The sequence below is a fragment of the Pezoporus occidentalis genome, unplaced genomic scaffold, assembly GCF_034315485.1.
Source record: "Pezoporus occidentalis ecotype Australia unplaced genomic scaffold, CSIRO_AGI_Poc_V1 ctg148, whole genome shotgun sequence".
Classification (NCBI taxonomy): Eukaryota; Metazoa; Chordata; class Aves; order Psittaciformes; family Psittacidae; genus Pezoporus; species Pezoporus occidentalis.
In genome coordinates, this window is record NW_026913295.1 from 696859 (window position 1) to 724548 (window position 27690).

The following is a 27690-nucleotide window of genomic DNA, read 5'->3' on the forward strand; positions in this document are numbered from 1 at the left end:
GATGTAACCTGCAGCTGGAATGCTTCCTTGCTAACATGTGCATTTGTTTGTTTGCAACGAGCAGCCCGAATCACCCAAACCCGTGAAACACCAGGCAAGTGGCTTTCTTTCTGCTTTTACAGTTACAGAGGTGAACATAGATCTGTGCTTCTATTTCCTGTCGATCTGTATTTGTAACTCGGGGAGGGACACAGCCAGGAGAGAGCTTTGCAGATCCTCAGGTGGCTTCCAGAGAAAGAGCAGGCGCCCGGTCCCTCAGCACAGCAAAGCTCATGCTTTCATAGAAGCTACAAAATTCTTTTGATTAACATGCTGTTTTGTCTGAGTATTTTGATAGCTTCTCAGATAACCTGATAAAGACTTTGACATCGAGGCTGAGAGAGCTGGGCTGTGTCAGTCTGGAGAAGAGAAGGCTCCTTAAAGGGAGACCTGAGAGCAGCTCCAGTGCCTGAAGGGGCTGCAGGAAACCTGGAGAGGGGCTTTGGCCAAGGGCCTGCAGGGACAGGCCAAGGGGAATGGCTTTAACCTGCCAGAGGGGAGACTGAGATGAGCTCTTAGGCAGAAGCTCTTCCCTGTGAGGGTGCTGAGGCGCTGGCACAGGGTGCCCAGAGAAGCTGTGGCTGCCCCATCCCTGGCAGTGTTCAAGGCCAGGTTGGACACAGGGGCTTGGAGCAAGCTGCTCCAGTGGAAGGTGTCCCTGCCCGTGGCAGGGGGTTGGGGCTGGAGAAGCTTTAAGGTTCCTCCCAACCCAAACCATTCCATGATGATGAAGTATAAAAGGCTTGGCAGAACCAGTCATCATCTGAGTGTTTCCCTCGCTCTTCAGGGTAAGTGATGTGAGCAATGTGGTATCTGTTCAGCACTGCCACCTGAGTTAACGTTCCCTCAGTTGAGCTTCAGCTGCTCTTATTGCTCAGGGCAGATGGAGCTGCCCTGCAGATAACTCTGCCCCTTTCCTCCTCCCGTGTCCCTGTCTCTGTGGGCAGCAGCAGTTCGTCTGTCCTGGACCACCCCATTGTGCAGGACAGGAGCTGCAGAGGGGCACGGAGAGGAGGTTGAGTGGAAGCTGGGGGTAAAGCTGTTGACAGGAACAGTTGCTGCCAGGTGTTCTGAAGGCTAAATGCTCCGCTCCCTGTCCTGAGATGGTGAGCAATGCCTTTGTCATGGGCACGAGCTGTTAAATCCAGAAGCGGCTTTGCAGCAGCTCCGTATGGTATGAAACCAAGGCTTGGGAACTCAGGAAGCCACCGTGACTTAGTTCAGGTGGTTGTATTCCATTTCTCTGGAAGCTGACTGTACAGCAACCTAAGCTGTAGCAGGAAGGGAAAGAATAAAAGAAACTTCAAGTTGGGTCTTGTGTATTGGAAGCCAAAGCTATCACATAGACAGCCCTGTGCCTCTGCTGGTGTGTGGTAACATGCTGGACCTCTGTAACCCAGCCCTGCGTCTCACTTTCAGAAGTTACAGACAATTCAACCCTCCCTCCTTGCAAACCTCAGCCAATTCTAAGGGGTTTTTACTGCAGTATTTCTCTGTTCCAAAGCAGAGGGAGCAGGGTTTAGTCCAAGCCTCCTGCTCAGAGCTCCCATGTCAGGGTGGAAACAAGGTGTTTGTTGGCACTTTCAGTGTATCAGTGGAAACGTGCTAATCCAGAAGTGTCGATACTGCGTAAACCATGACCATTAACATTTCTGTTTCAATGTCATTTTGGACTACAGCGTGGATCCCTGTTGTATGTGAGTAGCATGTGGCTTTCCTGGCCTCTCGACAACTCCAGCCTCAGGACGCTGGTTGTTCTGAAACTGAGACAAGAGCCTGTCCTTACCTTAATGTTGCCCTGCATGAAACGTTGCATGGCTTGACTTTATCCACATTACTGTGACACTGCTTTTTCCAAGTTCTGGTTAGCTGCCTGTGCAGGAGATGCACCTACAGGCAAAACACGCTCTTTCCAAGCACTGAACACTGAGAGCCAGGGCTGGTTTTGGGCTGTGAAGCAGTGCATCTCACAATGACAACTACTCAATCAGAAGCTGTTGAACACAGTGGAGAGGTTTGGTGTTTTCTTAGGGATGGCTGTGACAAGTCTGCTTGTGAGCAGGGCAAAGTGTGTGGCTGGGCTCTGAGTGCCTGGGTTGTTCTCATGGTTTTCACCCATATCTGAGGACCCACAAGAGGGACCTGGAGCTGTTGGAGCAAGTCCAGAGGAGGCCATGGAGCTGCTGCGAGGGCTGGAGCAGCTCTGCTCTGGAGCCAGGCTGAGAGAGCTGGGCTGGGTCAGCCTGGAGAAGAGAAGGCTCCTGAAGGGGAGACCTGAGAGCAGCTCCAGTGCCTGAAGGGGCTGCAGGAAAGCTGGAGAGGGGCTTGGGACAAGGGATGTAGGGACAGGCCAAGGGGAATGGCTTTAACCTGCCAGAGGGGAGACTGAGATGAGCTCTTAGGCAGAAGCTCTTCCCTGTGAGGGTGCTGAGGCGCTGGCACAGGGTGCCCAGAGAAGCTGTGGCTGCCCCATCCCTGGCAGTGTTGAAGGGCAGGTTGGACACAGGGGCTTGGAGCAAGCTGCTCTAGTGGAAGGTGTCCCTGCCTGTGGCAGAGGTTGGAGCTGGATGAGCTTTAAGGCCCCTTCCAACCCAAACCAGTCAGTGATGACCCAACTGAATGTTTCCATCACATCCTCAGAGATGATCATAAAAATGACCTGTCAGAACTCCTTGTATTCAGCTGGAGGATTTGAGTGAAATCATTTCACACTGTCCTGGCCAAGTGCCTCTGCACAAATCCCAGGGAAGGCTGGGGCGCATGGAAGCACATTCAAGCCCAGGTACAGCCTGTGCTGCCGTGATTCCCTTTGGCACAGGGAAGGTCCATGGAGGAGCCCAGTTTGAAAGTGCTTGCTTTGCCAGGATAGCCAAGATCTGACGTGTAAGCTGTGGTGAATACAGGCCATGGGGTTGATTTTGAGCTGTGCACTGTGCTTTGAGCCAGCTTCTTGGCTTTACACTTGGGTGCCTTTGCAGAGCCCACTGCATGGTCGGGATAGGGGAATGATGGAATGGTGTGAGCGAATGTTTCCCTGGTCTGATGCTTTTATATGGGAAACTTTTAGACTATAAATACTGTGCATATAGTGCTTTGAACAGAGCTGGTTTTTCTTCAGTTGCGGGGTTTTTTTGTCTGTCTAAAAGCACTCCTGAGAACTGTGTTGTTGGCAAACCCAATGTAGTGTGTAGGCTCTGGGGCCCCAGCGGTGGTTGCTGTGCTCTGGGCTAAGGCTCACACGTTTGTTCCTTCTTCAGTTACTTCAGAATCCAGAGAATATGTAGTCCCAAAGGGAATATATTTGGAAATCAACAAGTTTTGAGCCAGTAACTTGAGGTCACATTAAAGAAGCAGCAGCCCGGAGTTTCCAGGGGGACTTGAAATATAGTTCAATGTATAAATAAAATCCTCTTTTAGGTGTTAAGCAGGGAAGTTTAAAAATTCCTGTTAGAATTGACCTTGTGGAATCCTTGAGAGACTTCAGTTTCCTGTGTTCTGGGTCCTCTATTCATCTATGCTATAAGTAATTGGAAAAAGCAGGTTTATGCACACAATCCCCAGTTTTTGAGACGACATTCCAGACAGCTTTGCTTTCCTTTTAGTTGTTTAAAACCCATCCTTCAGAGCAGGAAGACAATCTCATGTTTTCCTATGTTCATCCATGCCTCCTGGGCTCATGGAAGCAGCACAGACTTCTTGTGTTACTAGATCTCTTCATGGATAGCAATCCTAAAAGCCGCTGGGCAATTTCCAAAGAGAAGTGCAGTGATTCCTAAATCCATTGGCTTGAATGTCAAAAAATGTTTAAAGAACTGCATTAAACCCTCTGAATGGAGCAGTCTGAATGTGATCTTTGTACCTGGTGTTGCTCCATCCCCGTTCTGGCACGTTCTGTGGTTCATTCAAGGTGTTGCAATGATCCTGTGTGTGCCTGACTGGCAGTGAGGATGTCACTGATTCAAAAGTAGGTTTGAAACTGGGTATTCCAATGTAACCATACTGTAACAATCACTAAATGGGAAGTTTAGAAATGACCTTACACTTAAACCAGTTAAATTAGTTTTTCCCCTAAAGCACTCCAAGTCTGTGCCTAATTTCATTTGCCCTAAATGTGAGTTTTCTTTTCCATGTTCAACGATTTCCAGCATCCATCAAGTCCTGTTCAGTCACTGCTCTGTGTGTGTGTGATTTAAGACTAAACCCGCCACCAAAACCCCCACAAAACACAAAAAATACCCCCAAACCCACGTTCTTTACTGGATGGAGGAGACTAGCAGCAGATTTAGAAGTGAGAAGAGCAAAGAAAGGCCCTTGTGAAGGCAGTGTCCCTGGGTCATGGCTCTCAGGAGGCAGCAGGACGTGGGAATGTCATGCGTGCACTGTGCTAATGTTTGTCTGTTTTCTCTTTGTGTGGCTTTCAGGGGGAGCTGGAGCGTCAGCTTCTTCAGGCGAATCCCATTCTGGAATCCTTCGGGAATGCCAAGACAGTGAAGAATGACAACTCCTCCCGCTTTGTGAGTGACTCCTTCCCTCCTTAAAGTCTGGAAATGTGGGTTACTGTTTATGGAGAAAACCTTTGTTCAGGATTTATCCAGTATCAGAAGCTGACTGTGTTCTCTCATCATGAGATGAATCCAGGTTCTCTCACATATCTTTCTGCATCGTGCAGGGCCTGCAGAAGACTCCCCCTCAAGGGCTTTTGCCAAAACTTGCTTTATTTCATCCAGTTTCTGATTTTAACCATCCTTGAGCTGACGGTGGTGTTCATGCCATAGCAAATACACCGTGCCATAGAGCTGACCTGGGCTTGCATGTACAAACTGCTGCTGAACTGCTGTCAAGTATGAATAAGGACTATGGCGTCCATGCGGAGTTCAGCTAAATAGGGAGCCTTCTTGTCAATAGCTGCCACTTTATCGATTGATTGGTTTAGAGAGAACATCCTTCACTTTGGAAAAGCACAGAAGTTGCCTGTAAAACCCTCTCTCAAGTCCCGTGTCCTTCTGTCCAGCTGGTTTCCTGGGGGGAAGTTGAAAAGGCAGTGTTGGGCACCTGTAGCTGGGTGATGTCTTTGCTGGGTTGGTGCCTTCTCTTCACGTACTGTTCTGGTGGCCAATAACCACGTCTGATGGTTCCATTGTTGTAAAAGCAGTGGTGGAACTGGGGGAAAGAGCTATTTACCACTTGGGAATACTTCCTTTCCTCTGAAGTGGGGGGAAAAAGCCACGCTGCCTTTTCAGCTTCCCTCCAGTACGCCCCGATTGAGGGGAAAGCTGGGTTAGAACAACTGTAAAAGGAGATATGAAATAGTTTTTCTTGTGAGAACAGAAGTGAAACGTGCAGACCAAATGAAGCGTTTCTTGGCTGCCTGGATGTTTCAACAGTTGCTTGGATTTGTAATGTATGAACTCAGCTCCGGTGATAAGGACTCTGGAAAACTCTATGACTAAATCCCTCTGCCTTTTCAGTCGAGAAGGGAGAGCAGAGCACTAAAGGAATTCAATGTTGATCATTTTATAGCCACATTATTTACAATATCGCTTGATGCTTATACATGTTGGGTGTAGGATTTGTAACATCAACAGGTTTCACTGCACGATGTTTCTTCTTTGTTACATGGCTTGAATCCACCAAAGGCCGTGTTAATTTAATGAGGATACTTTATTCCTAAGAGATGGTAGCATCTGGTTTGTGTTACCCTGGCGTCCACATCGCCATCATGATCATGCTCACTCGGCTGTTCCAGCTCTGGCTTTCGAAAGGAGTAGGTTTAATGCACTCCAGATGGTGGCATCTCCTGCAGGAAAATAATCTTTAGTAACAGCCACTTTAAAACCTGACTTAAAGAATAGATGTGTCCTCCCCCCAGGGAGAAGGGCTGTTGTGTACAGGCCTGACAGCTTCACTGTGCCTGAGGAGGAGGCTGGCCCCTGCCCTGTGTGCTGATAGCACCAGACAGGGCTGAAATATGGCCAGTGTCAAAGCAGAGTTTGTTCCTTTTTCCCTCTACCAAAGGCAGTGTTCTCTTGTGGTGCAGGAAAGAAACTCTCTCTTAGTGGATAGGGAAGGGGGGACCTTGTTGGGTTCATGGTGCAGAGCTAACTCCTTCCTTCTGATGTGTTTTTTCCAAAGCCATGTACTTAGTGCTGCAGTGATAATCTAAATAGAATTCAGTTGTTGAATGACCACCACTACAGTCTCTAACTGATCAGTTCAAGATTTTAGAGCCAGGATTGCTTGTGCTAGCTAAAACGGTGTATTAATATTCTGCTTTTAAGAAGATGAAGTAGATAAGTGACTTCTCCAATTCAAACTTCAGTGCTGATGGTCCTTTGAATCAGGGAGCATGTGGGTTCCCCTTTCTGGTGTGTCAGCTTATCCAAGGACTGCATTTCCTCTATTATTTCTGTCCAAGGAACTGGTAACTTGCCAGCAGACATTAGATAACTTGTGAGGGTGAAGCAGAGTGAAGTGACTGAATTACATCAGAAAAAGCCCCTGACTAGACCTTACATAGTGCTTTGTGTCTGTTCCTCCATGTAATGTGGCAAATGGAAGCCATGTCACTCCGAGAAGGCTCTGTGGTACCTGGTGCAGGGGGGACGCTGTCAGCCACCATCCTTGAGGTGCTGGTGCTGACATCCGTTGCATGTCACGTCTGTTGGCTGAATTTCAGTAAGTGTCGCTTCACTCTTTGCCGCAGTTACAAACACAGTTCTCTGGAGCTTCTACTGAGCAAAAAGCATAAATGCTTCAGTGTCAAGCTGAGCTTGGAGCGTTCTGTGCCTGCACACCCGGAAACTCAAGTTCAAGTGCTGGTCCCTGACAGGGCGTGCTTGAAAGCAAGCCTTGTTCCTCAGCGTGCTCACTCCAGTGCCCTGGTGTTCCACCTGAGCTGCAGGTTCAGCGGCGGGGAGGAAGCACTGAAGTTGAAGTATTCCACCAGGTTTCTTGAAACTTGCAGAAGTCACTTTGGGTTGCAGATGCACATCTGCAGTCACAGATCAGCTGCTTCAAACTCAGCAAGGGCTGGAACTTCCTCTGGGTTCACTGGTGTGGTTGGGGAGAAACCTGGTCCCTGGTACACACAAATCTTTCAGATGTGAATGGGCAGCCGGAAGGTTCTGGTGTTCTGGAGACAAGATGCGCTAGCTCAAATGGTCACAGCCACTTCCTCAAGTGTCACTCGGTAGCACAGCAGCACACAGAACCACAGACTGGTTTGGGTTGGAAGGGTCCCTGCCCATGGCAAGGGGTTGGAACTGGATGAGCTTGAAGGTCCCTTCCAACACAAAGCAGCCTGGGGTTTTAGGAATCTTGCAACACTTTCTTTCCAAGAGCTCTGTGTGTGGGCAGTGTGCTCTTTACTTGGTCCTCTACGGAGCAAAGGAGATGTATGTGGAAGGAATAGGTTTACTGTCTTGTAGTCTGTTCTTTACCAGCTGCTGGAGAAGAGAGGCTGTGCATGTGGGGCCATCCTGGTTGTAGAAAAGGAAGTGGAAGGCTGGTGGGCTGGGCTGGGCAGCACATGTGATTTGGGATTGCTGCAGATAAAACCCCTTTAGCCACCAGTGAGTTTGCTATAGGAATATGTGCACTGAAACACCTCAGCCTTGCTTCCAACTTCAGGCAGCTTCACTCAGAGGAAAGCTTTGTCTAAGTCTGGAGCACTGGTTCTTTGATCTTCTGGCAGTGTATGCGTGCGACGTAACATGTGCCATTGAAATGATGGCTGAGCACATGGAAGGGGAGAGATGGATTTGAAGTTGTGTGAAATGCTCGTACAGGTGCCAGCAGGGCTGCGTTTGTGTGGAGGCAGTGTTGGTGTCTTAAAACATCAGTCATCACCAGAGTAATCTCTTTTCTTTCCAGGGCAAGTTCATAAGGATTAACTTTGATGTGACTGGTTATATCGTTGGGGCCAACATTGAGACGTGTATCCTGCTTCGTGCCACGCCACTGCGCAGTGCAAGTTTTCCCATTGTTTTGCTTTTAACCCTGGAAGCCATTGGAATGCAGTGAGGGGTGACCACATTCCTGCATTCCTTTGTCTCTTCCTTTATTTCAAAATAGCTGATCAAATATCCCAAAGTCAGCGTGCTTCCTCATGCTCGGACATTGGATACTCCAAAATGTAGCACTCTGAGACCTGCTGGGTTTTCAGACCAGCCTTAAACCTAGGGCATCTTAAATAGGGAAACCATTCCAAATGTTGCTCTACCAACAGTTTTAGAAGAGAAGCTCCTTCCTGAAGCTGCTGAGCCACTGCCTTGTGCCAGGAGCTGGGGTTTGCTCCTGTCAGTGCTGCAGGAGCAGCTCTGCGCCTGGAAGGAGCTGATGCTTCTTATGAAGTGACAGAGCTGGAAGTGCTGGGACACATTCCAGTTTCTTAGGTCTTCTGGAGATCAGCGTAGGCCCAATGACACAAGACCTACCACCAATTAATACTGAAGCCTAATTCAGTTTTAGCTTTAAGGTTTGATTTTATTTATCATGGCATGGTTCGGGTGGGAAGGGACCTTAAAGCTCATCAAGTTCCAGCCCCTGCCACAGGCAGGGACCCCTTCCACTAGAGCAGCTTGCTCCAAGCCCCTGTGTCCAACCTGCCCTTGAACACTGCCAGGGATGGGGCAGCCACAGCTTCTCTGGGCAGCCTCTGGCAGTGTCCCACCACCCTCACAGTGGGTGAAAAGCTGCTCCTTCACTTAACCTTCAGCTGGTCCCTACAGACACTTGTCACTGGGTGTAGCAGGGGAATGAGGTCAGCATCCAACAAAGGAGTCTGCTGAAATTAAAAGTGAGCTTCTACCAGTGTGAAACTGAAGCCTCTTATTTAAAGTTACTGAAGGTTCATATTGGACGTGGTCCTGGCATTGCTATTAAAGTTGTTTGCTCTTAAAGTAATTTTATAGCCTGCTTCGAACTTTTGTTTTGCATTGGGTATTTTTCCCCCCGAACTGTAGAAGATCCTTGACTAGTTACAATCAGACTTGTTGGAAAAGTCTCGTGCTGTTCGTCAGGCCAAGGATGAGCGGACGTTTCATATCTTCTATCAGCTACTTGCGGGAGCAGGAGAACACTTGAAGTGTAAGTTGGGAATCTCATTTTGTAAACCTGTTGTTTCTGTGTGCCAGGCTTGTCTGCTCAGTGTTACACAGCAGTGCTGGAGCTCCTCTTGGGTCTTCAAACAGGCAGTGTTAACTGAAGGCTGAGGAGCCGGGTGCCTCTGGTTTGGGATGGCTGGGCTTTATCCAGTTTGCTGTCATACATGTTGAGAGCAAACGGCTCCTGCCTGACCCATCCAGTTCAGTGTGTCCCTGCCTGGGAGTCACTAGATTGAAATCTTTTTCTCTCCTTTTCTCCCTCTCTTTGGTAACTGGGAATTTCTGTTCGCTTGTGATGTGAAACCCTAGAACAGTGCAGACTTAGAGAGCTGATGCACTCTTTCTCACCTGTAATAGAGAAATGGGTATTTACACCCTTGCTGTGGTAACTGTTGATACGCAGCACCATGTCAGTACCTCCCAGTAGAGACACTTGGTTTAGGGTATTCCGAATAGGGGTTTGAGATGATGCTAGATCTGAGCCAGGTAAGGTTCTGTTTACAGGCTTAATGCATTAAAGAGCTGATGTAGGTTGCAACAGATGGAGATTCTGGAAGCTGGCTTCAGCTTCTCAGGTGCACTCATATTGTAGAATTTCCAAAGCTGGTGAAACACCTCGTAGCCTTATTTGAGGAATTGGTTTTGGAAAGCATTGTTGGTGCATTTAGTGACACCGCAGTCGGTGTGGCTGTGAAGAGCCTCACTGTCTTCAGCTTATTTTCATCTCTCTTCCCCTTGCCCACACAGCTGACCTGCTGCTGGAAGGATTTAACAACTACAGATTTTTATCTAATGGCTACATCCCCATTCCTGGGCAGCAAGACAAGGATAACTTTCAGGAGACTATGGAAGCAATGCATATCATGGGATTCTCACACGATGAGATCTTGTGTAAGTTACTGAGCCTTTTGGATGTTCAGAGCTGCTTTCCTCTCACGCACATGCACCCACACTTGCTGATTTCACGTTGTTTCAGTGTCGTGACAGCCTGCAACAAACGTTTGCTTAACACAAGTAGAACTGAATTAAAGCTTTTTGCCCCAAAAGTACAGCCCAAACAGTCCTTACTGAACTTATGCTTTGAATTTGGAAAGACACAAGTAGTGAAAGGAAAGCGTAAGCTGAGCCCTCTCCAGTTAACTGTTGCACATGTCCTTTGTTAACACAGCAATGCTGAAAGTGGTGTCTTCAGTGCTGCAATTTGGAAACATTTCCTTTAAGAAGGAGAGGAATACGGATCAAGCTTCAATGCCAGAGAACACGGGTAAGTTGATCACGTTTGTGTGGCTTCATGCACTGTGGTTTCCTTCCCACCGCTCCAGTGCATGTCCTCAACAAGTACAGAGCAGGCTTGTGAGCTCGTGTGGGATCATCCTGTGCCAAAGAGGCAGTAGCCAACGGGCGAGTGTTAAAACTCTCCTCTTCCATCCTCGTCATTCAGACAAATTTAAGTATCCATCAACAGAGTTGATGCTGTTTGCATTGCTTCTCCACTTGGAACGGTATTGCGGTTGGAGTCTTGTTTATTGCTGTCTACAAAGACAAGCACTAGGAAAAAGTGCACGCTCAAATCCCTCTGTTTTCTTTGGTTCTTGAAGGGAGTTTTCTTGCCAATGGTAAGAGCCCTGGAGCCAAACACAACTTCATAGTGAAATGGCTGAACATAGGAATGCTGTGTTTAGAAAACTCTTATTTCTGAAGTGGCACGTGGCAGGGATGGGCAGTGGGCCTGGGATGGAATTTATCAGTTGGTACCCTCCATGCAGGCAGGATTTCTTCACACAAAAAGACTGCTGCTGAAGTAAATCTCAGGTTTTCAGTGTAGTGCTTCAGTGCCAGCCTTTTGAATGCTCTCATGGGAGTTAGCTTCGAGAGTTGACCTTGGTGGAAAGACCAGTAAGAACCATCACCCACACGACCTGCTGTACATGCACAGCTCCAGTTCATGCGTGTCTCTTAGTTTTGGGATTATCCCAAATGGCTGTGCCAATGTAGGGTGCTTGCAGTGTCCAAAATCTTAGGGGGTGGTTTGCTGCTCAGGGTGCTCCAGCAAGCAGGAATGGACTCAAGGCCAATAGCCATTGAGTGGGTATTTGGCAGAGGGTTGGCACTTTGAGTTTTGCAGGCGAAAAAAGGTTGGGTGAGAGATCAGGTTTTTTGGCTTTTAGCACCAGCTCAAATGTCTTAAGTCCTTGTAGTTTGGTGGTTTGTTTTTCTTTTGCTTGGCTGGTTGGTTGAAGATCCTGACAGTATTTGCTGCCTGCCACCGAAGGTTGTGAGTTCTGTCTGATGTGCTGGTGCGTGTTGTCATACTCAACGCACAGCAATACTCCTTTGTGTAGCTACAGGGAAATGAGCGCTCGGTTTGTGTCACTACCCTTATTTCCCTTGGTTCAGTTGTGTGTTGATTCATGAACCCTTTCACTGAATACAGCCTGAGAATCTCAACATTAAGGGCAAGTAGTAGTGTTGTTATACCAGGAAAACAAAACAAGGCAGCAGAAGGAGCTTTATTCACTTTGACAGTAAACCCAGGAGCTGTCAGAGGGCAGAGATCAGGGTTTGAGTTCCTGCAGGATAGTGTGAAAGGCTTCTAGGAGTTTGGAATCCCGAGCACCTCACCTTCTGGGCAATGGATGTAGGGAAGGGGATTGATGCAGCAAGAATGTGTAATGCTGGGGTGAGCAAGCACTGTTTCAGATACAGAATTTCACACTGGGAGAGCTCATGCTGTGTAAGTGGTGTGGAGCCAGGGAAGGCCATGGGGTGCTCCAGCCTTAGGACAATGGGCATTGCCCAGGCTCTACTGCCAACAGCAAGTCAGGTTTTAAGCTGACACTTGCCTGTAGTTGGTTTTACAGCTGTTGCTGCTGCTGTGAAGGATTTTAAGTGTTTCCATTGATTCTTTGCTCTCCAGTCGCACAGAAGCTCTGCCATCTGCTGGGAATGAATGTCATGGAGTTCACCCGGGCCATCCTGACCCCACGCATCAAAGTGGGCAGAGACTACGTCCAGAAAGCCCAGACCAAAGAACAAGTAAGTTTGGGTGCTTTCAAGGTGAAGTGAAACTGCACCTCATCCTGATTAGCTCTTAATAGTAATCATGGAGTCCCTGCCTGGTTTGTATGGGAAGGGACCTTAAAGCTCATCCGGTTCCAATCCCCTGCCACAGGCAGGGACACTTTCCACTAGAGCAGCTTGCTCCAAGCCCCCTTCCCCCTGCCCCCCAATTTATATTAAATGTGTACTGCCACTGACCTTCTTTAAGCTTTACTGCCTCTGTTAGATGTTCTTATGTGGTAAAAATCAGTAGCAGAATAGAAGAAACCTTCCCCTTTCCTTGACCTTCTGCTGGTTTCATCCTTTACTGTCAGTCTTGTCTGTATCAAGCACATGGAGAGCTTTTGGTGTTGTATGGAACAATTTAAAAACACATTTTTCATAACATTAATCAAACTCTGTTGGGTTTTACTCCTTGGTTTCATTCCTCAGTGGTATTAACACCATTAAACTTCTTGTGTTCCTTTGGTTTTTGGGATAACATCCGTGCCTGAGTTCTTTTGATCACTTCTCCAGGGTAAATAAATGTTCCTGTTTGGATTTCCAGGCAGACTTTGCAGTGGAAGCTTTGGCAAAGGCCACCTACGAGCGCCTCTTCCGCTGGCTTGTTCACCGCATTAACAAAGCTTTGGACAGGACCAAACGACAGGGAGCGTCTTTCATTGGAATTCTGGATATTGCTGGATTTGAAATCTTTGAGGTACTTTGGTGCTGCTGATCAGACCTTTTTCCTTCCCCTGTTAATGTGCATTCAGGACTAACTGTAGAGCCCCTGAATGCATCGCATGCTGAGGCTGCATCAGGGTTTGGTGTTGCAGCATTCAGATGCTTTGGCAACCCTAAATCAGAGTGCCGAAAAGTTGTGCTTGAGTTTAAATTGTTCTTTTATATGTATGTTCTTTCCTACTCTTAGTTTAGTTGTATGTAACAGGGGGGACATAAGAGATTTGCGTCATGCCTTTCCCAGTTTTCTTGACTGTACTTTTGAATGTTGTAGAGTTTGGGGGTATTTCCTTGTAAGGTCAAGTTTTTGGCTTCCAGCTATGTGATAAGTCCTGTCACTGCATTATTCTTGCTTACTCATGTTATTCTTGCAGTTGAACTCCTTTGAGCAACTCTGCATTAACTACACCAATGAGAAGCTTCAGCAGTTATTTAACCACACGATGTTTATCCTGGAGCAAGAGGAATACCAACGAGAGGGTATAGAGTGGAATTTCATTGACTTTGGACTGGATCTGCAGCCCTGCATTGACTTAATCGAAAGACCTGTAAGTTCGTGCATTAAGGATGCTCTGAGGACAAGGGGGTACACTTCACAGTTTGTCTTTTACTGTGTCAAAGTGTAGGACTGTACAGGCATTTCACAAAAAGGGAATGATCCCAAATGCCAAAGTCTGTGTGTTAGTGGAAGAATTTATCCTCATGGGATTTGCCCTGATGTTAGGGCAGAACATGGAGCTAAAGACGCTATTTGCATACTTTTTTGCCATGGTACTAATGAAGTCCATTGGGCTATAGGAGCTTTATGTGGGGTGAGTTAGAAGCTTTTCAAGGCTTACAGTGAGCTTTTGCAGTTGGGATCAATAGGAACATTCCTGAAGCTTCCTTTAGGGCAGAGTTTTCCCCATAAATTTACCTTGTGAATAGGAAACCAGGTGGTTTTAATCACTGTGCTTTTTAACATATTCTGTTTGCTCAATATGTGGGAGCTGAAAAGGGCTTCAGAGAGCAGGAGGACTGGTTGGGGGAGAGCGAAGATCATCACTGCCAAAAGTTATCATTCCTCACACCTTGAAACTGTGCTTAGAATTATTTGGTGCCCTTTGAAATATAACCATTGCAGTTCCTGCTCTCTGCATTCCTGTGTGTGTATTCTCGAATACACATAAGCTGCCGGTGATGCTGTGCAGTGATGCTGTGCATCCTGAGGAGCAGCAAAGCCTACAAAATGTGTCCTTGTTTCTCTCTAGAGCAGGAAAAGGGCAGTCTTGTTTCAGTTACCAAAGGTTTGTATGTTCTGTGTGGAACTTCAGAAGGTTCTGCCTCTTTGGAAGGCAAAAGCTCTTCCAGAAAGCCTCAGGGGTAGGTGTCGATGCTTTCAGTAGGCATCAGGTGTTCAGGGGAACATGCAGAAATACATCAAGTTAATAGATTTTTGTTCTATTTTGTTTGAAAGGCAAATGTCAACACTTCAGAATTGTTCTGTACGTGTGAAGCCATGGAGTAGCATACAGAAACATCTCTTCAAATGTGCAAACTTTGCATTCCCTAAAAGCTTCTAAAGCTTAAACCATTTTATAAACCCTTTACTTCTTTTGTCATCACTTTCCTGTGTACAGCTCTAGAATACAGATGTTGGTTGTTCCCTGCTTCATTCTAAGAGCAAACAAAGCTTCAAGTGGAGAGCTTGCATGATGTGGAAAGGGAGGGAGTAAGTGAAAGGCAAGGCTCTGGGCAGCTGTAGATTGGGTCTCCATATCCATTGGAATGTATTTGTTTGAAGCAGTCACAGCGTCCTACACTGAGCCGGGTTCCCCCAAAGCTTGTTTTAGTTTAAATCAAATCTGAATCAGTTTAGACAGCTTCTCATTGTGGTATTGAATGGTGTGTTCTAAATACTGACATATTGAAGTATATGTAGAGAAAATATTAACACGGATAAAATCCCCCTGAATTTCAGGCAAATCCTCCTGGTGTGTTAGCGTTACTGGATGAGGAATGCTGGTTCCCTAAAGCTACTGACAAGACATTTGTTGAAAAACTGGTCCAAGAGCAAGGAACCCACTCCAAGTTCCAAAAGCCAAGACAGCTGAAGGACAAAGCAGACTTCTGCATTATTCACTATGCAGGGAAGGTAAGGGCTAAATGTGAAATACTTGCTTTGGAGAAAGCACTAGAGTTACCTGCTGTAGCTACTTGTGCAGGTGGTGGCCTTGTTCAGTTTTCTTGGACAAATTCCAAAGAGCTTGGATGGAACTTTTGTTACCAAATAAAACTGGAAACTAGAATTTGCTATAAAATTAAGCAAATATTTCAGTTTTCTTTAACTTTGTCCTTAGGTTGTACAGGTGAGGATTTTTTTTCAGGACTATAGAAATGAATCTCTTCTGACTACCTTTGTGACAAGTTGATGGTATCGCTTGATGCAGAGCTGTGTCAAGTACCATCCACACTCTATATCCTCAATTCCCATAAGACTTTCTGTAAATCCCCTCATGTAGGTAAGCTGATACCTTTTCATTCTTACTCTTACTTCAGTCTTTAGTTTCCTGCTGAGGGGAGCAGAGCTCAGGTGCATTGTGAACAGGCCCATGAAATAACAGCAGTTTTTGTGTTTGTTGGATCCTTCACTATCACCAGGTCTGTTCTGTAGGGCTGTGCTATATAATTCTTTTCCTAAAGAGTTAAACCTTAATGGTAGCAGCAATTTTTGCCCTGTTCTGTAGGAGAAACAGTTGTGTGAACTGTGTAAGAGCTATCCTTTAATTTTCATTCAAGGAATAATGGCTTGTTACCTATTGGATGGTGTCAGTGGTGCCCAGTAGATACCTATGGCAAAAGTTGACATAAAGAAATGATCAGCTCTGGAGCCCCCAACACAAGAGGGATGTGGAGGCCATGAAGCTGCTGCGAGGGCTGGAGCAGCTCTGCTCTGGAGCCAGGCTGAGAGAGCTGGGCTGGGGCAGCCTGGAGAAGAGAAGGTTCCTGAAGGGGAGACCTGAGAGCAGCTCCAGTGCCTGAAGGGGCTGCAGGAAACCTGGAGAGGGGCTTGGGACAAGGGATGTAGGGACAGGCCAAGGGGAATGGCTTTAACCTGCCAGAGGGGAGACTGAGCTGAGCTCTTAGGCAGAAGCTCTTCCCTGTGAGGGTGCTGAGGCGCTGGCCCAGGGTGCCCAGAGAAGCTGTGGCTGCCCCATCCCTGGCAGTGCTCAAGGCCAGGTTGGACACAGGGCTTGGAGCAAGGTGCTCTAGTGGAAGGTGTCCCTGCCCGTGGCAGGGGTTGGAGCTGGATGATCTCTAAGGTCCCTTCCAACCCAAACGAGTCTGGGATTCTGTGATCCATTTTGTTGTATCAGTACTTAAAACAGGTACTTATTAATAATGAAATCGTCCCTGTTATTGCACTTAATACTCAGTTACCTTTAGGTAATCAAAATGAAGTAAAGCAGCTTGTGCCTGGCTGCTGGGAGTGGCTGCTCTGAGGAAGGGCTGACTGGTGCCACCCGAGTGTGGGTGTTTCTGGAATACCAGCACCCCATGGCCCCCTCTGACAGAGGCGTTGATTATTTCTGCAGGAATGTGTGTTCCTTCAAAACTGGAATCGTTTGTAAAACAGTTTTTCCTGCAAGAAGACCTAAGATAATGATCCGATTTGGTTTTGGACGTTGGAAGCGTTTAAATGTTTTCCTTGCAAAGCCCTTATTTAAAAATAGAAACCTCTGAGTTTAGTTGAAGCAAAACCATAGTTGTCTCTACAGAGGATTTGTTGGACTTGGGGATTTTTAGGATTCTCTTTTGGGTTGGGATGAAACCCACGTTGGTGTCGTTGAGTTCTCAGCTCCTGAGCTATGGTTTAATTGCAAACCACAGAATGGGTTCTTTCAAGATAAGAGCTTTGTTTGCTTTCTTTATAGAACAAGGTGTTGAAGTACAACTGCTACAGTGAAATTAAACTGATTCATGCTGTAGCACATCCTCCATTTACTCTCTAGTCATTTAAAGGAATTAGGATCTATACTAGAGTTCTTTTTACATCATCGCACTGACCAGGGAAGCCTTGTTTTGGCAGTGGCACTAGAATGTAACAGCTATCGGTAAGCGAAAATCCAGACTCCTGAATTTTTAAGAAACCACAAGGATGGTAAAGGGCTGGAGCACCTCCCATACAAAGACAGGCTGAGAACATTGGGGCTGTTCAGACTGGAGAAGAGAAGCTGTGTGGAGACCTCAGAGCAGCTTCCATTGTGTGAAGGGGGCTACAAGGATGCTGGAGGGGAGCTCTTCATCAGGGACTGGAGCGACAGGACAAGGGGTGATAGGTTCAAACTGAAACAGGGGAAGTTCAGGTTAGATCTAAGGCAGAAGCTCTTCCCTGTGAGGGTGCTGAGGCGCTGGCACAGGGTGCCCAGAGGAGCTGTGGCTGCCCCATCCCTGGCAGTGTTGAAGGGCAGGTTGGACACAGGGGCTTGGAGCAAGCTGCTCTAGTGGAAGGTGTCCCTGCCCGTGGCAGGGGTTGGAGCTGGATGACATTAAGGTCCTTTCCAGCCCAAATCACTCTGAGATTCTATGATTCTAAAATGCCTGTTTGCTCTTTGAAAAGAATACTAACTTTCTGTGGTTCTTTGAGCTGTTCTGAGGAGGCACAACTCACAGGAAATGAGCGTCAAGGAGAGACTAGGAGGAAAACATCAGTGCAGTTTTCTGAAAGCTTTCTTTTGCTGCTGTTGCGTCAGAGCCTGCAGCTGATGTGGTGCCTCTGCTCACATGCCCCTTGGCTGCTCCACAGGTAGACTACAAGGCAGATGAGTGGCTGATGAAGAACATGGACCCCCTCAACGACAACGTGGCTACACTTTTGCACCAGTCTTCTGACAAGTTTGTTGCAGAGCTTTGGAAGGATGGTAAGAGCTCATGCTCTGAGCACACACATGTCGTCAGTCAGTTTTACTTTGCTTGATGAGGTTGTTGTGTTGGGGTTTTTTGCCTGTTCCCTTCTCACCCTCCACCTCTACACTGTAAATACCTACAGCGTTTTCTGTGTTGTTCAGCACCAAAAGTACAAGGAAGCTGGACTGCACCTGCAGTCCCTCGCACATGTACCATTTCTGAGTAGCTGCTTTCCATGGTCATTATTTGAACTGATATTCACTTATGACTTGTTGCCCTGTGTCAAACTTCATGTAGAATCTTGTCCACAACTTGTAGCTGGACTTGCTGCAGTGGTGTCTTGAGTGTAGGCAGCTCTAGTGTTTCTTGCTGCTACTCAAATGTTGGCTTCTGTCAGCAGTTGTTTTATGTGCAGTGGGGGGTGATATCCTGGGAATGTGCATCTCCTAAATTAAAACTCATTAACAGCCATACTAGTGCTTAGATACTGTGCAGTAAAACCAAATGCCATGTATTCCTATCTAAACTGGGAGCTGATGGTTAGCTGGTCTTCCTGCACACCAGCTTAAAAGTACCAAAATACTCCAAGAAGGAGAAATAGCCAAGTATTTAGCAGGGACGTTTCTGATTTTAACGTCACAGGATATTGAGTGTGTTTCCTTGTCACAGTATATAAATCCTGGAGTTTCTTATTTGAGGAGGGAAATTAAGCTTGTGATATAGATGATGCTGTAGGTTAATACTGGGTTTCCCTCTGCTTGGTTCAGCTACAGGGAGCAGCTTTAAGGAATATATAAAGAACTTTTTGGTTGTGGACCTGCTCTATTCCTTTTGAGTACACACACAGGAGCAAACTGTTTTGGTTCAGATATTCCAAACCTGCTTCACAGACAGTTGTAATGTGCATGGGATATGTTGTGGCTTTTGTAGCACAGTTAAGTCTGTTTGCAATTGATAAACCTGTTGTGTATACTAACTGAAGTGTCTTGTGTATCTGCTCTTCTGTCTTTCTGTTTTTGCTGTTTCTCTGCCTTAGAGATTCAGAATATTCAGAGAGCCTGTTTCTATGACAGTATTACTGGTCTTCATGAGCCACCAGGTGAATGGATATAAAAACAGTAGGCCAACCAAAGGCAGGGCTGTCGTCCCTACAGGAAAGCCATTTTTGCTCGTAGGCTTGCATGAACTTCTCATTTCATGCTGAATTTAGGTATACCTCCACCAGGCAGGTGGCCTTCGAGTGCATACCTATTGCTGCTGCATACATATAGCATCTGTATTTTATGCATTGCATTGAAGCATTGCAGATAAAAAGGTTTGTTGCTTCCAAGTTCCATTGAGATGTAGAATTGCATCTTAAGTGACAATTCTGGTAGCTCCAAGCATTTGAGAGAATGTGTAAGCTTTGTGCCACTATCAAGCTTCTTTCTGCAGTCCAACATTGACAAAACACTGGAACATTGTAAAATGTGCAATAGGGTAGGAGAGCTGAAGGATGTATTGAAGTGTATGAATGAGTTCTGCAGTTACAGTGGGAGTAGTAAGTGAAATAAGCTTCTTCCAGACTTGTTGGAATTGTTATTTTACTTAAAAACCCTTTCTGATTTTGCTGTTTCCCTTTGTAGAAGCTGCACGTGTTTTCTGAGGCATCAGGGAACCAACAAATCCACTTAGAATGTCTGTTTAAAGACGCTTTAAATGTTTATCCAACCTCTTCCTCATCCTTCTTGTATTCCTGTCCCCAGGTTTAGGAATGTGTGTGTGGGAAGGTTGTGCCTTCAGACTTTCCATCTTTACTGAAGTTTATCTTGACTACTCAGCGTTCATCACGTACTTAAGGAAGCTAGTGGGGTTTCCTAAAGGAAGTAGGAGAGGCTTTGGCCAATGGAGGGTTGTCCAGTTGCACTGTTTAGTGACTGCTGTGCTTCCCCTATGGGGAAAACTTGCATTGAACTTGAATAATCCTCTTTGAAATATAAGTAACCATCTTTGAGTTGGAGGCAGAGGAGAGGAAAACTGAATACGTGCAATTGTCAGATACTCTTAAAAAGCAGGTGGCCAGACATGAGCTGCATAGTGTCCAGTCACTGGTGGTGTTCTGTTCATCCTTTGTGAGACTGATTCCCAGTTATCTCTGTCCCATTTCTGATTTAGAATGGAGTCTGCTTTGAAGTAAATGGTTGGGATATGATCTTATGAGCAACTTAGCACCTTCTTAGTCTCCTAACTTCAATAAGCTGCTCAGATTCTTGTGTCCAAAGCCGTGTGGAGGATCTGGACTTTGCTCTGTGCTATCTTCTAGACTTACAAGTCATTATTCAAACTCGGTGCCCTGTATTTTTCTGCTTTGACAATTCCCTTTTTTAATTGACCTTTGAAAACCAGTTGAGCACAAGTGTGAAATAAAATATTGTCACTTCTTTGTCATATACAAAACTAATTCTGGTAGCAAAGCAGAATTCCCTCTACTTTGGTTTGAATGAATTTGAAGATCATAGAGATTGTAGCACACATACAGCTGCTGGTTTCTAGCTGGCCAGCTTGCATTTCCTGGAGAGCCAATACGTGTTGTATACTTGCTCAATACTAAGAAGTACCAACTATAGCTATTAAGGTGTCCAACCACCTGTGAGTTTTCTTTTTTATTGAGCTGTTTAAGTAACTGTTGACATGCACATGGAGTCACATTCATGGGTTTGGCCTATAGATGCTAGTGAAGGCAGTCAGGTTTCTAACTTGTGCTTCTGAAGAAGAAACCAGAGAGATCCTTACCCAAAATGTTCCCCAAAATCAAAGAAAAACCTTTCTTTGGATGCTTTACCACACCTTCAGAGTAGTTTTCCTGGTTTGAATCTTGTCTTCTAGCTAGAGAGATCTTTGCAGTTGCATATGAAACTTGGAGGAATTCTTCCAAAGAGCAAATTAGCAGAAGTCTGGCAGATGGTTTTCCCCCTCTTGTCACTGAAATAACACTATTTCCAACTCTTCCTTATATATTTATGCTTTCAAACCAGATTTGAATATTCAGTGAAACTCAGATTTAATCTAATTCCTGTGACTCTTTATTTTAATATGCACAGATGTCTAATTCCTAATGTCCCACCCAGAAATACTTTGCATTGTAAGAATGCAAAGAATCACCAGTTTCCAGGCAGCTTTCAATCCCCTCAAAATAAGGAAAAGGCTTTACTGGTCATGTAGAACTGCAAGTAAAGAGCTGGATATTTTACTCTGTACCTACTAAAGCTACACTACTCTGCTGTGTAAGTTTGTGGCTTTGGTTCCCCTGCTTCCGCGCAGCATTCCCAGTGCGTGCTGACTGCTTTGCCTTCCGACGGCACCTTCCGCCGTGTGTTCTGCAAAGCTTCTGCTGCTGCACTATTGCTCCCCTTTCGGCCCCTCTTTATACCTGACAAACACTGAAGTCCACTTCATTCTCTTCTCCTTCCCAGTGGATCGTATTGTGGGTCTGGATCAGGTCACCGGAATAACAGAGACCGCTTTTGGCTCTGCGTACAAGACCAAGAAGGGCATGTTCCGCACCGTTGGCCAGCTCTACAAAGAGTCTCTCACCAAGCTGATGGCAACGCTTCGAAACACTAATCCCAATTTTGTCCGCTGCATCATTCCAAATCATGAGAAGAGGGTATGTACTACAGACCGCTCCTCTAATTCTTTATTCTGGGCTTCACATCCAGTTTATGTGATGCATGCTGTCCACGTCTTCCCCTTGCAATCAGAAACCAGGCTTCATAAGGTTTTCACACTGATCAGATATCCCAGTATTCCCTGCATATCCCCTTACTTAAACAGCTGACTCTGTAGAGGGAAGCCTGAAAAACTTCCACCGCACGTTTTCATTTGTACAAATTTAAAGACTGAAAGTCGTGTGCTTGTTTTGTTGGTCCAGGCTGGAAAATTGGATCCACATCTGGTTCTAGATCAACTTCGTTGCAACGGTGTTTTGGAAGGAATAAGGATTTGCCGACAAGGATTTCCAAACAGGATAGTGTTCCAGGAGTTCAGGCAGAGGTAACAGCAGGAACGCTGTTGATTTTTTATGAGATAAAGTTCCTTGTTCAGCAGCTGAAGACAACCCCTGCCCCTTCCCCAGCACAACTGGAAGAAAATCCTGTAGGTTGCCCAGAGAGGTGGTGGATGCTCCATCCCTGGGGATATTCCAGGCCAGGATGGATGTGGTTCTGGGCAACCTGATCTAATTGTAGATGTCCCTGCTCATTGCAGTGAGTTTGGAGTGGATGAGCTTTGAAGGTCCCTTCCAACCCAAACCATTCTGTGATTCTATGACCATGTGTGTCTTGAGGCAGTTAACTTGGAAGCAATTAAGTACTACAAGTTTATTCTGAAGACAGTAGGGAAAGGAAACAATCTCACTTGGATTGCTGGAAAAGCTCTCTGGAGAAATTTCTCAGCTCTGTCTCTGGTGACTGTAGCTTCATGGGTTTATGATCATATAGCTTATTGTTGAATGTAAAGGTTTTTTTTTCATTTGACTTAAAGGTATGAGATTCTTACTCCCAATGCAATTCCAAAGGGGTTTATGGATGGGAAACAAGCCTGTGAGCGTATGGTGAGTGTTTATACCTAAATATTGTTAAAATGTTGAAAGTTTGAAAGAAAAATTGTCCTTTTCTTGATGTAAAATCACTGTGCTTGCCTCTCTTCTTAGATCAGAGCCTTAGAGCTGGACCCCAACTTGTACAGAATTGGACAGAGCAAGATCTTTTTCCGAGCTGGTGTCTTGGCACACTTAGAAGAAGAACGAGACCTGAAGATCACGGACATCATCATCTTCTTCCAGGCAGTCTGTAGAGGATACCTGGCTAGGAAGTACGTGTGCTCTTATGACTTGGTCTTCTTTTGGTCTTTCTGAAGTCTCTCTGATAGGGAGCTATGCATTGAAACTTCCATTTCAGGAGAGATTGTCTTGAAGTGCGTTGTCTGTCGTTGTATCCAGGTGTTAGAGGAATTTTTCCCTAGTAAGAATTTGTATCTTCCTTCCTTAACGATATCTTCTCCTTTCCTTAATCCTGCCTTTGACTCATGCAGGGGTTTACAGTGTGGCTGTAAAAAAGTCTCTCCCCTGCTCCACTGGAGGTTCTTCGAAGCATTCAGGAAAGCTGCTGTTTTGAAGTTAAAGACAGTTCAGTGTCTAATCCAGCCTGATTTTACCTTTCAAACAAAAAAGTCTCTGAAGAGTTAAGAGCAAATAGCATTTGTTCTTTTTGCTTTGAAACTTGTGAATCCAGCTCTTGCTTTACCTCTTCATGTGAGGAATGAGTACTCATAAATCAGTGTAGTCACTGAAAGTTAAAAATATGCCTGTTTATGGTCTGCAAGTGTTCTAGGATTGGGTAGCCTGAAAAGTAACAGCGCAGACAGATGATCAGCTGTCTTTAACACAAAGTGTTTTGCTCTTTCTCTCTGCAGGGCCTTTGCAAAGAAACAGCAGCAACTGAGTGCACTGAAAATCCTGCAGAGGAATTGCGCTGCGTATTTAAAGCTCAGGCACTGGCAGTGGTGGAGAGTCTTCACAAAGGTTTGTTACATTCTAGGACTTCCTTGGACTTTTGGAAATAGGTGAATGCAGGTTCTCACTTCTTCTTTGCAAATCTTTACAGGTGAAGCCTCTTCTTCAGGTCACTCGTCAAGAAGAAGAACTTCAAGCCAAGGACGAGGAGCTAATGAAGGTGAAAGAAAAGCAGACAAAAGTGGAGGCAGAACTTGAGGAAATGGAAAGGAAACACCAACAGGTTTGTGTCCAAGATCAGCTTTTGGTGTCTAGAATGTGAATTGCGCTATATCCCATGTGAGGGAGGCATGTTGGGGAGACGTGAGCACAAGCACTGAGAGTCAGACAAGTTAACTCCTTTCACACTCAGCTAAAATCTGGAAAAGGAAGATACAGCAGGAGCTATTCCCGAAGGAGTGAAGGAACATCATGTTAACCAAACTAGATCTAGGTGACAGGCAGAAGCTCTTCCCTGTGAGGGTGCTGAGGCGCTGGCACAGGGTGCCCAGAGAAGCTGTGGCTGCCCCATCCCTGGCAGTGTTCAAAGGCAGGTTGGAGACAGGGGCTTGGAGCAAGCTGCTCTAGTGGAAGGGGTCCCTGCCTGTGGCAGGGGTTGGAGCTGGAGGAGCTTTAATGGCTCTTCCAACACAAACCAGATTATTGGATAAAATTGAAAATTGATTTGTGGTGATGATTAACATTGATGTCAATATAAAGAAGAGATGAGTGTCATAGATATAGACATGTATATCAGTATGGTGATTTTGAGACCTGATAGAACTGGAATGGATATCTAAAGGGAGAGCATCAGTTCCTGTTGGTCTTGCTGGAAGGCATGGCCTGTTAGGAGTGTCTAAGGACCCTGGGTTTGTCTTAGCTTGCAGAAGAGGAGGCTGAGGGGCGGCCTCATTGTTCCCTACAGCTTCCTGAGGAGGGGAAGTGGAGAGGGAAGTGTTGATCTCTTCTCCTGGGGATCCCAAGACAGGACATGTAGGAATGGTTCAAAGGTGCACTGAGGGAAGTTCACACCATTAGGAAACATTTCTTTATCCAAGAGGTTGAGCAAACACTGGTACAGATTTCCTAGAGAGGCGGTCGATGCCCTGAGCCTGTGTTTGAGGCATTTGAGCAATGGCCTTAATAACATGCTTTAACTTTAGGTCAGCCTCAGCGTGGTCAGACAGTTGGACTAGATGATTGTTGTAGGTCCCTTCCAACTGGAACTGTTCTGTTGTCAAGTTTACACAGCAGGTAGTGATGTGGTCCAGTTCTGTTCCAGTGACTCCTAGTGCCAGTGTCAGCCCAGATTCCCCTGGCGCTGCCCTGCCACCATGGAGGGATGAGTGTGAGGAACAGGCCAGGAAACAGGCACTTCCCTCACCTTTCTGTTGCTGGCAGTGCAGGCCAGGTGGAGTAGGTGCAGTGGGATTTGTTCCTTAAGTGGGGGACAACTGAGTGAATGCTGCTGTAGTGCTACTGCAAAAGCTGGTGTCTTCTAAAGCCCTCTGCTAGAAACCTTTCAGTTTGGATGTTACCCAGGGAGGCAAGAATTGGATCAGAACTTGGCCTTGAAGTAACTTTATAGTTGTCATGTGTATTATGAGAGACTTTGAAATGTTGTTTTTTACTGCTTCACTACCTTTTGTGTCTATTTGCAGCTTCTAGAAGAGAAGAACATTCTTGCAGAGCAGCTACAGGCTGAGACCGAGCTCTTTGCGGAAGCTGAGGAGATGAGGGCTCGCTTGGCTGCCAAAAAACAAGAGCTGGAAGAAATTCTCCATGATTTAGAGTCCAGGGTTGAGGAGGAAGAGGAAAGAAACCAGATATTGCAGAATGAGAAAAAGAAAATGCAGGGCCATATCCAGGTATGCTGCTTGGTGGTGTGTGTAGGTACAGCACTAAAGGTAGCAAGCACTTAGAGTGGGCAGGAACTGGGAATGACTGCCTGGGGCTTCCCTGTGGAAATGAAGACTGATGGGATGATGACACTTAGGGGACAAATGTCCTTTTTGACTGAAACCCAGTGAATACCATAAAGAGTATTTGTTCTTTGACTTTTATGAAACTAAAACAGTTTTGTCTCCTCTGAGTTACTTGGTTTTGCTTTGAGGTTTTGGGTTGGGGTTTTTTGAGTGAAAACCAGCTGATTTAGATGCTTCCTTTTGAATTACTGGGGCTTTGGAAAAGAATATCAGAACTTCTCTGCCTTTCAAGATATTCAAGGTACTTGAAGGGGAAATAAACCTCACATCACAGCTCTTGATGCCTTTTAATAAATGTCCATTAATGTGCAGCTGAGAATCTTATTTAAAATCACAAATGAATAGAAGCATTACTTACTGCTTTTCTGGTCATATCTAGGTACCTGTGTCAATATCTGAACCGTTTCAGCTGTAGCACTGAGATCTAGTTTCATAGTGAAATCAGGAGGTCTGTTTCCTCTGGTGTCTCTTTGTAGATACTTGCCCTTCTACACCAGATGCCCTATTCAGATGCAGGATGCTACAAAGTCTGTGACATAAAGCCTGAACTGTTAATGGTTGTCATTAAGTGGAATGTTCAGAACTAGAAAGATGAAAGAGTGGTGAAGTGACTGTATGTTTCCTAGACAGCATAGTTCAGCTTTGGCTGGAATACAGAGCATAAGAAATTCCATGTGTATCACATGGCCTTAATTTCATTACCATTTCAATGCTACTATAAAGGAATCTAACAAAGCAATTGCATTTTCAGTGCTGGTTTGGGCAGGTGGCTTTTGAAAATAATACATCTTTGCACCGAGTTGGAAACAAAACTAATACAAGTGAAAAACCAACCCAGATGCAATTGCCTTCCTTCCCAGGACCTGGAGGAGCAGCTCGATGAGGAGGAGGGAGCTCGGCAGAAGCTGCAGCTTGAGAAAGTGACAGCTGAAGCGAAGATCAAGAAGATGGAGGAAGAGATCCTGCTGCTGGAGGACCAAAATTCCAAGTTTGTGAAGGTGAGAGCAGTGCACGGTGGGGACCCTGCACAGAAGTGGTAGGAGGGCCAAGTGACGGCTCTCAGAATATTGGAGCCTGCTGTTACATTATCTGTCAAGTTTGGGCCTGAAGACTTGTGGGGTTTGAAGAGATGCTTAAGAAGTTCCTTGGAACTGGCCTTCAAAAGGGAGGTGTTTGTCCTGTATTCTTTCCAGTTCCATGAGTCTTAAAATGGAAGAACAGGAGCCAGTGTCTGTCACAGCTACAGTTGTTCTCTGCAAACAGATTTCCAAAGCTGTGGAGGAGATGCTCTCCTAACCCAGGCCCCTGTGTGTTAAATCCCAAGTCTCCCTTTCTGGCAAAACAAATGTTCATGTTTCTGTACTATGCCAGTTGATCCTTACTGTTGACAGGCCAGTCATTTGAAATAAAACCTGTATGATATGTGCTGTGTGGGACCTCTCTATGTTTTTTTATATATTGAGGTATTTGTGCTGCTTTTAGTGACTCTGCAAACTGTGTTTCAGAGTTGCCCTTTCTCCCTTTCTCCTAACTAGGAAAAGAAGCTGATGGAGGATCGCATTGCTGAATGTACTTCTCAGCTGGCTGAAGAAGAAGAAAAGGCCAAAAACTTGGCCAAACTCAAGAACAAGCAGGAAATGATGATCACTGATTTGGAAGGTTTGTTCTTATATTTGCCTATTAACAGCTTGGACATGGTGCTAGAGATAAGTGGAGCACTTAGTACAATGCATGCAGCATCTGGTCCAGTTTGCTCAGTGTAACCTTATACCTTAATAGCTGTTATTTTTATCTAAAGCTTGAAAGAAATTCGTGTCACTTGCAAGCCTTGTTGTGTCTGGCTGCTCAGTCCTTCCCATCTTTAACTTGTTAGGTTTTTATTTCTGAGCATCCATTTCATTTTAGAGGCACTGAGAAGTTCATGTAGGTGCAGGCATCCCTTGTACCATGGTAAAACATCCCTCTCTTGGGAACCCCACTTGGTATCCCAAACATAAGAAGGACACGGAGCTGTTGGATCAAGTCCAGAGGAGGCCACGAGGATGATCAGGGTCTGGAGTACCTCCTATACAAAGACAGGCTGAGAGCACTGGGGCTGTTCAGCCTGGAGAAGAGAAGTTGTGAATGCTCCATCCCTGGCAGTGTTCAAGTGCAGTTTGGATTGGGCTTGGAGCAGTCTGCTCTAGTGGAGGGAGTCCCTGCCCGTGGCAGGGGTTGGAACTGGATGATCTCTAAGGACCCTTCCAATCCAAGCCATTCCATGATCCTAAGTTGCTACATTTTCCTATAATAACACGTCAGAACAACCTATTTCTGGAAGAGTGTTCCTAGGCCCTCATTAGGCTTCCAAGATTTTCTGAAT

At 45.8% G+C, this 27690-nt stretch overlaps 1 protein-coding gene across 4 annotated transcripts in view; it reads left to right on the forward strand.

Annotated features, from left to right (window-relative positions):
• The window catches only part of MYH10 (myosin heavy chain 10), a 90722-nt gene that overhangs the window by 46732 nt on the left and 16300 nt on the right, over positions 1 to 27690 (forward strand). Inside the window, exons 5-25 of one of the 4 annotated variants that reach the window (XM_062610548.1) lie at positions 65 to 94; positions 4461 to 4553; positions 7912 to 7975; positions 9028 to 9126; positions 9891 to 10034; positions 10312 to 10407; positions 12061 to 12179; positions 12751 to 12903; positions 13301 to 13474; positions 14887 to 15060; positions 17713 to 17827; positions 18850 to 18912; positions 21266 to 21459; positions 21724 to 21845; positions 22335 to 22404; positions 22504 to 22664; positions 23265 to 23373; positions 23456 to 23587; positions 25005 to 25211; positions 26189 to 26326; positions 26864 to 26987. In XM_062610548.1, coding sequence (XP_062466532.1) covers positions 65 to 94; positions 4461 to 4553; positions 7912 to 7975; positions 9028 to 9126; positions 9891 to 10034; positions 10312 to 10407; positions 12061 to 12179; positions 12751 to 12903; positions 13301 to 13474; positions 14887 to 15060; positions 17713 to 17827; positions 18850 to 18912; positions 21266 to 21459; positions 21724 to 21845; positions 22335 to 22404; positions 22504 to 22664; positions 23265 to 23373; positions 23456 to 23587; positions 25005 to 25211; positions 26189 to 26326; positions 26864 to 26987 — 2581 coding nt within the window. The remainder of the gene's footprint in view (positions 1 to 64; positions 95 to 4460; positions 4554 to 7911; positions 7976 to 9027; positions 9127 to 9890; positions 10035 to 10311; positions 10408 to 12060; positions 12180 to 12750; positions 12904 to 13300; positions 13475 to 14886; positions 15061 to 17712; positions 17828 to 18849; positions 18913 to 21265; positions 21460 to 21723; positions 21846 to 22334; positions 22405 to 22503; positions 22665 to 23264; positions 23374 to 23455; positions 23588 to 25004; positions 25212 to 26188; positions 26327 to 26863; positions 26988 to 27690) is intronic. The other 3 variants (XM_062610550.1, XM_062610549.1, XM_062610551.1) reach the window with 3 other exon arrangements.